The sequence below is a fragment of the Anolis sagrei genome, chromosome 5 (genome assembly GCF_037176765.1).
Source record: "Anolis sagrei isolate rAnoSag1 chromosome 5, rAnoSag1.mat, whole genome shotgun sequence".
In the NCBI taxonomy this organism is placed as follows: Eukaryota; Metazoa; Chordata; class Lepidosauria; order Squamata; family Dactyloidae; genus Anolis; species Anolis sagrei.
The window spans coordinates 162,106,388-162,118,907 of NC_090025.1; the positions used below are offsets into that span (position 1 = coordinate 162,106,388).

The following is a 12,520-nucleotide window of genomic DNA, read 5'->3' on the forward strand; positions in this document are numbered from 1 at the left end:
AACCTCTTACTTTATTAAGATTGAATTCTTGGTTTAATACACATGGCATCAACACAAACATTTTAGTCTGATACTCTATGGGAATTCCCAGATCTGCTGCTGTTGAATGACAATCTTGAATGTCACAAAGAACAATGCTCTTTAATGTGGCTGATGTCTAGCTTTTCCCCCCTTACTTAAGTGGAAGAGCTCCTCACAGATAGCCTTTATTGTAATGGATGTTATGCTTCAAGGTGAAGTTTCAATTTCCATTGTGTGTACAGGTACAGGAACCAAGTTATAAAATATTTATATCCTGCCCTTATCTGAGGATCATAAGGCAGTGTATAATAAAATCAATTTAGGAAATAAATAACAATAATTTGAAAATACTAAAAATATATTAAATCACTTATCACTTAAAAACCTGACAAAACAAGTAATTCCACAAATGCAAAGTGAATAAAATCACCATTAGTCCCCAATACTACTGAAATATCATATTTTTACTTGGAACTGTAATTATAACAGGTTTGGCACTAATCAGACCTCTTGAGGCCCCTTCCACACAGCTGTATAAAATCCACATTGCACTGGATTATATTTTTGATCTTTGATATTGCTGTTTTGTTTTTTTAAAAATTGTTTTAGATTTTAGTCTGTTCTTGTAAGCCGTTCCGAGCCCTAGGGGAGTGGCGGCATATAAGTTTAAATAATAAATAAATAAATAAATATTGGGGAGCTTCAAAGGGAGAGGACTTCAACATGAGGAAGCAAGTTGTGTGTTTTGAAACAGTAACTTCTGATAAATCTTGAATCTAGGATACAAAAAATGGGGATCACAACACCGAATAGCTGAAATAGTCAATTTTCAGAAGTTTGACTTCAGTTGGTATTGGTGGTTTCTGTACACATGAAGAATTAAAGGCTAGACAGAAAAATTAAGACTCAACCTTATGACCCTCTCCTAAATAGAACAAAGAGCATGTCATGATTGACTTTTCAATAACTTTAAAGCATAGGTTCTTTTTATTGCAATTTCCAGTGTCCACTACACTTTAGTCTGCTTCCACATAAGACACACTTGAAAAGAGTGCCTTCAGCACCATTAGTCTCGTTGAATGCCACAAGCAACACAAGGAAAAGACAGAATAAAATGCAGAAGTACAAGTAACAGTATGCTGTAATTAAAGAGAAAACAATGTGTTTTTAAAAAAATAGATGCTTGGTGAAAGAAAGCCTAACAATCGAGCAGTCAAGAAAGAACAGAGAAGGAACATTGTGAAACATGTACAGAAAAGTCTACAGGTTGCTGAAAGAGGAACAGAACTCTTCATACTTTCACTGCTTATTTTGCTGGAATTATTGTTGACTTCATTCATACTCCACAATCCAATGGCTTCCCACTTAAGAAGGAAATATGAAAGACATTACTTCTTGTTGTTGTATTGTACCTGGGTGTACTTTGCCAGGATCTCCTGCGGCCATATGCTGGGAGTGAGAGCAGAAAAGGGGCCACCAGCCGTTGGAGTATAGTTTCCTGTTGGCAAAAACAAATGAAACAAGGCATAATGAAATTGTAAAAAAAAACAGGACAGCCACAACAGCATGGCTATTAGCCAATTATAAACCACTTCAGGAGGTTATTCAGCTAGCATGCTTAATTTTCCTCTGGTAATCCGCTTCTGTCACTTCTTTAAAAGCCCTCTCTTAGGCTTAAAATAACCCGGGCCCACTAAAATGTGATAAAATTGACCCCAGGCTCTGAAATGATGTGGACATTTAAAATAATTATAAAGAAAAGGAGGGGATTCATAGCAAACTTTGTTCTTTCCCTACCCCTACAACAAAAATTGGAGTTTCTATGTAGAATTTATGAGCACGGTATCTACCTGCCAGGCAAATATTTATGTATGACATGGATGCACAAACTATTTCTATACTGATACCTTAAACACTAGTCTTTATTTGTTGTAAGAAAATTATCTTTGTTCTGATCTTTTTGCTCTAATGATCTTTAATTTGTAGACTGCTTAAATGCAAAAATGGTTTTGTCCCTTGATACAACTACCAACCTTTGAAATGGCTCCCCACCAGGAATGTAGCCGGGGGGGGCTTGGGGGGCTTCAGCCCCCCCCCCCCAAATTCTCATGGTGGTTCATGAAAAGGCCTTACTGGTGCATTATTTAAACTGTTCTGTTTATTCATATCATGATCTGATCACCCTACTCATTATATCCCATATGCATGGGGGTATTGGGGTAATGATACAAAAGGTTTGCTAGGATAGACCCTCTTTCACTCGGACTCAGCCCCCCCCCCCCCCCAAATCGAAATCCTGGCTACGGGCCTGCTCCCCACTATACTAATATGAACATTCCACACATTTACATTGATCTTTCACACATCAGTCCCTTTATGAATTAACATAAGTTTAATTACAATGTTTCATAAGAAGAGAACAATAGTGAAAACATGTTCTTTGTCAAAACTATTAAGTGACTGGTATAATAAATCATTCAGATAACTCAACTAACCTATTCTAGAAAGCACGGCCCTTCTCTTTTTACCTGGTCAAACTGGTCTGACAAAACCCTTCTTTTCAGATTGCACATATTGTGAAAACTACTAGTGTGAAGCAATGATCAACCAAAATGTTTTGATTATTGAAACAGTCCAAATCCTATTCTAATACTAGTACTTCCAAGTCACATATGGATAAGAAGAGGAAAAATAACTGCTCTCTCCAAATAAAAGGGGAAAATCCACTGAATTCATTGGGACCTCTAGAGTAGGAATGCATACTTTGAAAATCCCAATAAGCCTTTCATAAATAAATCCAGTCCTGTCCTGAAGCCAACTAAGTACTTTGTTACTTTTGATTACACACTTTTCAGATTTACAATAGACATCTTAATCCAGTTGTAAAAACATTCCTCTTACGGTGGACAGAAAGGACATCATTGTAGTCTTTATTTCTGTTTTTAGTTTCTTAAAAAATGAATGGGAAAAAGCAATACAAATAAAATCTAAAAGTTGTGATATAAATAAAAATAAGGATAAATGTTATAACAGTAATCATAATACAGACACCAACACCTGCAATAATAATAGTTATTATTATTATTATTATTATTACTACTACTACTACTACTACCCTGGTTTATCTCCACCCAAGGGGACTCAAAGCAGCTTAACAAAAGCATTGGCACACAATTTAAAATATACAATTATACAAACATCAAAACAGGATTAATTGCTGACTTGGTCATTACATAAACCCCATTGATTCAAAGGTTCTAGTCTAATTAACAAAGTCAAATTTAATAACCAGTCTTACTGACAGGAGAGAAAAAGAGAATAAAAAGTATGCAGTCAATATACAAAGTAATTAATTTAATATAATCACTAAGGATTAATTTAAATTAAGTAAACAAAATGGATATGATTAGTAATATCGCTTACCTGACATGGTACCAGTAGAATGTGGTCTCCAGTAAGTCCCTCAGATTTACAGTCTAGATCCAGGCATAATACAGAAAGAAAATTATACAGGATATTTGTAGCTGATTCCCAATTAGTTCCCATTCCACTGTTGCAGTTAAATTAAATCTTTTTTCTCCATTTTATATATATCTTATGTTCCAAGAGATCCTTTGTCAATATTATATGGTAAACTAACATACCAGGAAAGGATACATAGTATGTTCTTATGTACTGTATGTGTTTTATTTTGATTTGCTGTAATTGTTGGGCTTGGCCTCATGTTAGCTGCTCCAAGTCCCCTCTGGGGAGATGGCGGCGGGGTATAAATAAAGTTTTTATTATTATTATTATTATTATGTTAAGGATAGAGTGAGCTTAATAAATGTCCACCCAGATACTTCTCATGGTGACAGACATTCATCAAATGCTAAGTGGTACATCTGCGGTTTTAGGGCTTGATAGTTCCTGGTCATGAATGTTATAACTGGAAATCAGGCAAGTTTTAAAAAATCTTGCTTAGAACTCAAATTTTCATGCATCAAACCCTCCATGAATAAAATGTGTAATATAATTGTAACTATCCTGCTTTGGGTCTTGGGTTACAATTCTTTCTACGATGTAGCCATTCCTGTTGCATCACAAGACATGTGCAGAATGGAAACACTCAATCATAAAGTCAACCAGCTGCACTCCTGATAAATTAAACTATAATCTCTAATAAATCTCAGCCAGTGCAGCCAATCTGGGTTTTACAGCAGAGGTGTCAAAAATATTTTCACCAAGAGCCACACCAACCTTCGAAGGGCCAACTGTAATTGTAGGACCAGTTTGCCTATCTCTACTCAAGATCTTCAAAATTGTTTTTTTTTGGGGGGGGGGGGGGAGAGAGGGGGGGATTTTATAATGGATTTAAAAAGACAGCACAAATATAATAACTTTACCGCTGCGTCTTGCATTATATTGATTAAGTCTAAGTTGTATATTAACAGCATTCTAGTAGGCCTCTGCATTTCTACACTAGACTTCTTCACACATTTAAAACACTGATGAAAGTCATTGGTGAAAAGGGTATGGTTGTGTTTGGGCAGTCATCCACTCTGACAACAGCCATCACTGTGAGTGGAAGATCTCCTCCCTTTAGCAATAGAAGTTCCACCAGCAGAAATCAACAATACTACCCTGTAGAAATTAAACATGGGATTTCCAACACATTTTCTTTGGCAGCTGTTAGTATATGTTGTGTGATATGACTACAAACCTGATAAAGTAGGTTTCAGAGATTCACTTCTTGCTTTCCTTCTGAGATAACATTGCTGGGATTTAAGTGACTCGAGTTCTCAAGTTGAGAGATTGCTGCAAAAAACAAGATTGCATAAGATGAACAGTGACAATTTGTTTTTCCCCCATCTGTTTCAGACCCAGCAGGGAGAAGTATAAGGTTCACAATCAAATTGCTATTTTGATATTGCAAATATTATGGATGAGACAGCATGCAGCAAAAAGATAAATAACAGAAACATTTTGAAAAGTCTATTGTCCTATAGTATCAAGTTATGACTAGCAAATGTACTGTAGCATACGATTTTAAATAAACGCCTGTATTCCAGCATATGGAGGATCCTATGGATCTCAACTCGCCAGGTCCTTTCTACAACAGGAAAAAGCAATAGTTAGGCAGGATCAGGACAGTTTTCTTTATTGACTTGAATAATGGACAACTAAAACTAACACGTTGTTTGATAATCAGGCCTGATTCCTTTTATGTGTCCCTGGGCACAGCTGACTAAACATATTCGTAAGTAGCTGAATATTAGATAAACTGAACCAGGTGGGCAGGTTTTTCTTGCCTTTGGTTGCTATGGAACATTCCTTGGCAACAGCTTTCAATACTTGACCAAGAGAAGGAGAGATGCATGCAAATACATCGCTGCTAGAGGAAACTAGCACAGGAAGGTGGGCTGAATCACACCTGGTGACCTGGAGGAACTAGAACTCTAATTCAGTTAGGTATCTAGGAATCTAACACAAACTCACTACATTCCTTTTTCACGCCAAGCTATTCTTTGGTACTCAAGGTTGTCAATCTCCCTGAACAACCAATAAAATTGTGGCACTTCCACTCATTCCTCTTTTAAACAAAACACACACACACACAAACATCAGTCCACTGTGAAGAAAATTGTTGGATGTAGAAATGTGAAGGCCTGGATTTAAAAGAACATCCTAAATTAGGAGGAGGTCACAATTATATAGTATTTTCTTTTAGAATAATGAATAAAGTGAAGTTGTTCACATATCTACTGCCTCAAACTCATATCTAAAAACTATGTAAAGAGTAAGATTTGTGTAAGAATTAGAGAAGACTAAATACTCTCTCATTAACTGTGGGGGGGGGGGGGGGAAGGGGAGGAGGCATTTTCCCCTCCACGCATTTAAATTTGGGAGGAAAGTTAACACTTTTCATTGGATGTCACTTTGAAGGTCCAATTATAAAAGAACCACAGAATCAACATAATTTACATAAGTATTGACTCACTACTCAACAACTGATTCAATAGGACAGCCTACCTGTGGGACCGCATCTCCATCTACGAACCCACGCGCTCACTACGTTCATCTGGAGAGGCCCTGCTCGTGATCCCGCCTGCATCGCAAGCACGTTTGGTGGGGACATGAGACAGGGCCCTCTCCGTGGTGCCCCCCCCCCCGTCTCTGGAACACTCTCCCCAAAGATCTTAGACAGGCCCCCACATTGGCAGTCTTCAGAAAGAACTTGAAGACCTGGCTGTTCCGATGTGCCTTCCCCGATTAGGAAATCTCCAATACCAAGTCCCAGAAGCACTTTATTAGAATTAAGATTGCCGCACACTGCACACTGCACTTGTCCTATAACCCTTACATATCACCTGTCACATCAGCACTTTTAATCCTGTACCCTTTATTGTGTTTGATGTATTGTTTATTGCTTGGGGTTTTGTTGTTTTAATATTGCTTTAATTGTTTTAATTTGTTTTAGGTGTATTGTTATGTTGTGTATTGAGGCCTTGGCCTTTGTAAGCCGCATCGAGTCCTTCGGGAGGTGCTAGCGGGGTACAAATAAAGTTTAATAATAATAATAATAATAATAATTATATATAATAAATCTACCAACTGGATTTATTACAAGGGCTGTTTATTTATTTCTGTGTCGTCACACACATAAATGTAGTCCCATTCAGGCGAAAAAGTGCTCCAAGCAAGTCATACTTTCTTCAAACAGCTGAGATTCAAAGACAGAGAGAACATATTTTCCAAAAATATTGGAGGTAAATGACACCAGCTCCAGAGTTGCTGTACATTCCTCTGTAATAGTGGTTCCCAACCTTTTATTGACCAGGAACCGCTCGACCAGGAACCACTCCCTAACAAAATAGCTACACAATACAGTGAAGCATCTGACAAAGGCATGTTAAAATCCTCATTCTTTTAGTACCTCATGAAGCTAGCTAGGTCTACATAACCAATATAAATATTGTAATATGATCCACGGACTTGTAAAAACTCAGCTAAGTTTCATACTGCAAAAGGTAGGATTGTGCAATTAAAGGAAACATTAAAGCCACACCCTCTGCTTAGATTTATCCCTTCTTCCAGGAATGTATTTTGCTTTATTGGTTTAACATTGGTTTATATGCTGAACTATTTTAGTCTATGCTGCTGGTCTTATCTTGATTTAATGTTCTATTTCTTTGGTCATTGTTTTACAGCATTACTGTTGTATTGTGTGTTTTAAACAGCTGGCACATAACTCAGAGGATATTAAAATAATTATTAACTAAGATTCTCTATGCAATTAAGAAATTAACTATATTTACAGGAAAAGGATATACAGTACAACACAGCTATTACAGGTTCTGGGGTAAAGACAAGAATCAGAAATGTATTAATTCTGTTCTGATTTAGAAAACAAAACATTTTGAAGTCTTTGTGAGAGTGGCAAACTACAGCAAAGATTTCCTGTACAGATCAGGCAACATGTGCAAACTGATTGTGTCTTATGAGTTAATATTAAAGTGTAACATCACAAAAGGAATGTTACCAAGTGAAACAGTGTCTCTTTGTCAATAAAATTAAGCCTCAGGATCCCTTCAAGACTAACAAATTCATTCAAGTACAAACTTTTTGGACTAGAGATCAGTTCATCAGGTGTGAAATTTCACATCTTTTGATCACATATATGCCAATATTAATTTGATAGTCTTAAAGGTAACAAGAGGGTTTTTTTTTGCTGTAACAAACTAATATAGTTCTCTCTCTAAGGGTCAGGATTTTTCTGTTAGACCTAAAAGCCTTATTTTTGAGGAGGTACAGTTGATGCTCAACACCATTCAGCTGCAATCTTATGGTGGAGCTGAAATACGAACTACAAGCTTCCTTTCTAGTTAAGGTTAAACAGGAGACTTGTTATAGCTTTCAAAGCCATTTCTCTAAGACAAGAAAGGTCTTTGTAATCTTCATATTTCTGATGGAACTGCTTGACATTAAAACAAATCTGGCAAGCTGTTAAGTCTTACATTGCCAAGACAAGCGAATTGTGTAATTTGTTTTTTCTTCTTATTTGCCCTAATGCAAAGAAAGCAATTCCAGTTTTGGAACTGACCTAATAGGTAGCAAGCTGTGTCTCTATTAAATCAGAGACTTCTTTAAATTAATCTTGAAGTTCTAAACCAGCATAGAACTTGGAAAATATTTCCAGTTTCTATGCAACACATAGTCTTGTGTACAACATCAAGGTGCTTAGTACCAGCACTGAAGGCTCAGACAAGGATTATTTCAAAGTAACATCAAGGTAACAGTTCTTTGAAATGCAAAGTACCCATTGACACTCAAAGATATGTGGTAAACAAAAACCCTTGCTTCCATCCCAAATTTTTACTTATTATTTTGAAGATATATGCATTCCTTGGGTCAAAACCATAGATTTTATATTCCCTCAAGCATCACAACTGCTTATGCAAGATAAAAATTCTGAAAACCAAAATAAAAAATGGAAAAGTTGACATTCACTTATCTCTCTTAGTGAGAAATACCAGACACACACCACAGATTCAACTCAGATATATTCACTCTGAAATAAATATATTTGGAGTCACTGGAGTTTACCAGATGTACAGAAATGTGTTGGTTTTTTCTTGTTGTTCATTTGTTCAGTCGTTTCCGACTCTTCATGACCTCATGGACCAGCCCATGCCAGAGATCCCTGTCAGCTGTCACCACTCCCAGCTCCTTCAAGGTCAATCCAGTCAATTCAAGGGTTCCCATCCATCCATCTTGCCCTTAGTTGGCCCCTCTTCCTTTTTCCTTCCATTTTCCCCAGCATAATTGTCTTCTCTAAGCTTTCCTTTCTTCTCATGATGTGGCCAAAGTACTTCATCATTGCCTCTACTATCCTTCCCTCCAATGAGCAGTCGGGCTTTATTTCCTGAAGTATGGACTGGTTGAATCTTCTGGTGGTCCAAGGCACTCTCAGAACTTTCCTCCAACACCACAGTTCAAAGGCATCTATCTTCCTTTGCTCAGCCTTCCCTAAGGTCCAGCTCTCACATCCGTAGGTGACTATGGGGAACACCATCGCTTTAACTATGCGGGTCTTCGTTGCCAGTGTGATGTCTCTACTCTTCACTATTTTATCGAGATTGGACACTACTCTCCTCCCAAGAAGTAAGCATCTCCTGATTTCTTGGCTGCAGTCTGCGTCTACAGCAATCTTTGCACCTAGAAATACAAAGTCTGTCACTGCCTCCATGTTTTCTCCCTCTATTTCCCAGTTATCAATCATTCCTGTTGCCACAATCTTGTTTTTTTTATGTTTAGCTGCAACCCAGCTTTTGCGCTTTCTTCTTTCACCTTGATTAGAAAGCTCCTCAACTCCTCCTCGTTTTTGGCCATCAAAGTGGTGTCATCTGCATATCTAAGATTGTTAATGTTTCTTCTAGCAATTTTCACCCCAGCCTTGCATTCCTCAAGCCCTGCACATCGCATGATGTCGCCCTCGGGCTGAGAGGGGCGGTCAATAAATGCAAGAAATAAATAAATAAATAATAATAAATAAATATGATGTGTTCTGCATACAATTTGAATAGGTTGGGTGAGAGTATACAACCCTGCCATACACCTTTCCTAGTCTTGAACCAGTCTGTTGTTCTATGGTCAGTTCTTACTGTTGCTACTTGGTCCTTATACAGATTCTTCAGGAGAGAGACAAGATGATATGGTATGCCCATACTACCAAGAACCTGCCACAAATTATTATGATCCACACGGTCAAAGGCTTTAGAATAGTCAATGAAACAGAAATAGATGTTTTTCTGAAACTCCCTGCCTTTCTCCATTATCCAGCGGATATTGGCAATTTGGTCTCTCGTTCCTCTGCCTTTTCTAAAGAAATGTATCCAATATAATTTGAATAAGTAGTGCGAGGAGCCCTTCAATTAATGTGCCCTTTTAAAAACTTCCTTTTTGGCATACATATATGCCCTCCGACAACATTGGAAGTACTAAATATTAATAATAATAATCTCTGAGAGAGCACCTGTTGTGAGAAGGAAAATTTTGAAAGGAAAGTCTGGGAGGCAAAGCAAATTGACAAAAACAAGACGTGGATGCAAGAAAAGGGCATTGAACAATGAATTAAAACCAACCAAGAATTATCTCAAATAGTGAGTCAGACAATTGCAGGGTGGACTCGTGAGTCATCGCAGAAAAAGCAAAACTTTCCATGAGAGGTATAAAAAAATTGTATCATTTCATATCAAGAAGCAGCATATACTGTCCCTAACATGAGAATGTCATCTATATTAATAACTGACATTAATTTTAACATTAATTGTGCTTTTCATTCTTTTTCTCTATGACACAGATATTCACTGCAATATTGGAAAATCAAGTGACACAGCTATCTTTGAGCTTCAAAATACTTGATCAGGGTTTATTTTTAAACAGACAAATACGAGTTAACATGTGAGGGGCAATTCCAGCCATTTTAAAAATGTAAAGCAACATATATGTAAGGGACAGGATTAAGGAATAAATAGAAGATTCACAAAATTAATTGAGTATAAAAGGTAATACAGGGAACTCTACGTAAGCAAAGATTTTAAAACAAGTATGGACAAAAAACAAAACATCTAAATTACATGATGATTTCTCATTAAGGTGGTGGATACACTTAATAAAATATTAACAATTTGTTTTTACAGAAGAAACAGTGATAAATTATGTTTTTATTATCTATATAGCAATTTCAGTAAGACACACTAAATTATACAGACTTGTTGAAAACAAAAGAGAGAAACATATGCCTCCCTATCTAAAGGTGTTTTTTATCATGTCAGAAGGACTTGAGAAACTGCAAGTCGCTTCTGGTGCGAGAGAATTAGCCATCTGCAGAGATGTTACCCAGGGGATGCCCGGATGTGTTACCATCCTGTGGGAGTCTTCTCTCATGTCCCCACATGGGAAGTTGGAGCTGACAGATGGGAGCTCATCCCATCTTGCTGATTTAAACCGCAGACCTTTAGGTCAGCAGTTTAGCCGGCACAAGGGCTTGACCCATTGCGTCACCGTGGTTCCTAGTCACTGACTTTTATGTTTAACTTCTCATTTCCAAGCATTATAAAGTACACAAAGGTATTAGGCAGCATGATTGTTTCTTTACAGGGGAAAATCTAAAACTCAGATTAAGGGAATAGTGTTCTGCAGACTTGAGATTAGCTCGTTAGTTGAAAATCACATTTTAATCTAGTTAAGATGACACAACACACCTTGCACTCTATCTTAAGACTGTTGCAGACTACACTTTTCCTCTCCTCCCTTTTTTCTGTGGTTTGTTTAACAGGAGAAAGAACAAATAAGGCTTCTTACAACTTCCTGGTGTTTGGGCATTGTAAACCAGGTGAGGCCTACGATTAGGGATTTCTAGGTTCAGGTGTGCTATCCGGCCTGACTCTTCGATTTAGCAGCTGGAGCAGGAGAATTATCCCCCAATGCCTTCTGCTGATTGACCTTTCATTGTATAAAAATATTACTATTAAATATATGTAATAGACAAACACATGCATAACCGAAAATACAGGACACATCTAACAACACCACAAAGCACAGAAAGCACAGGTCAAGCCAGTCACTTCTAGGATACCTTCCATCCATAAGCTGAAAAAAAAAATAGTGCTACCACAAACCTACCTTCCCAACCAAATTACAAAATTTACCATTTCTACCCACCTTTTCAACCAGATGTCTGCAACCAGAGACTGCAATGATTCTCAAACTCTATTGTTGTTTGTGCTTCTATGTTAATTTAATTGATAGGTTAGAGTCTTCATTATTCTTAGATTGTGTGTTTATAATTTGGTTTTAGATATTGTTCTAATGTGGGATTTGGTTGGTTTGTTTATTATATTTGTATCTATTGTTTTTCAAGGAATTGAATGTTTGCCTTTTTGCCTGTTGGAATCCGCCCTGAGTCCCCTTGGGGAGATAGGGTGGAATACAAATAATGTTGTTGTTGTTGTTGTTGTTGTTATTATTATTATTGACCAGCTACCAGAAGCCTCAGCCACTTTGGGTAATGTGCATAAATTCTGGGAGTAGCCATACTATAGAATTAATGCAGTCTGACACCACTTCAAGTGCAATGACTCGTGGTTCTTGTTTATTCGTTCAGTCATTTCTGACTCTTTGTGACCTCACGGACCAGCCCACGCCAGAGCCCCATGTTGGTGGTCGCTACCTCCAGCTCCTTCAAGGTCAAGCCAGTCACTTCAAGGATAACATCCATCCATCTTTCCCTTGGTTGGCCTCTTTTCCTTTTTCCTTCCATTTTCCCCAGCATTATTATCTTCTCCAAGCTTTAATGTCTTCTCAATATTTGGCCAAAGTGCTTCATCTTTGCTTCTAATATCCTTCCCTCCAGTGAGCAGCCGGGCATTATTTCCTGATTGGTTTGATCTTCATGTGGTCCAAGGCACTCTCAGAATTTTCCTCCAGCACCACAGTTCAAAAGTGTCTATCTTCC

At 37.5% G+C, this 12,520-nt stretch overlaps 1 protein-coding gene across 1 annotated transcript in view; it reads right to left on the reverse strand.

The window, feature by feature from the left end:
- Window positions 1–12,520, reverse strand: part of SGSM3 (small G protein signaling modulator 3) — a 39,110-nt gene that overhangs the window by 23,664 nt on the left and 2,926 nt on the right. The window contains exons 2-4 of the mRNA XM_060777103.2: window positions 4,724–4,818; window positions 3,445–3,497; window positions 1,434–1,519 (exon numbers count right to left, since the gene is read on the reverse strand). Of these exons, the coding sequence (XP_060633086.2) occupies window positions 1,434–1,519; window positions 3,445–3,451 (93 nt within the window). The 5' untranslated portion in view covers window positions 3,452–3,497; window positions 4,724–4,818. The remainder of the gene's footprint in view (window positions 1–1,433; window positions 1,520–3,444; window positions 3,498–4,723; window positions 4,819–12,520) is intronic.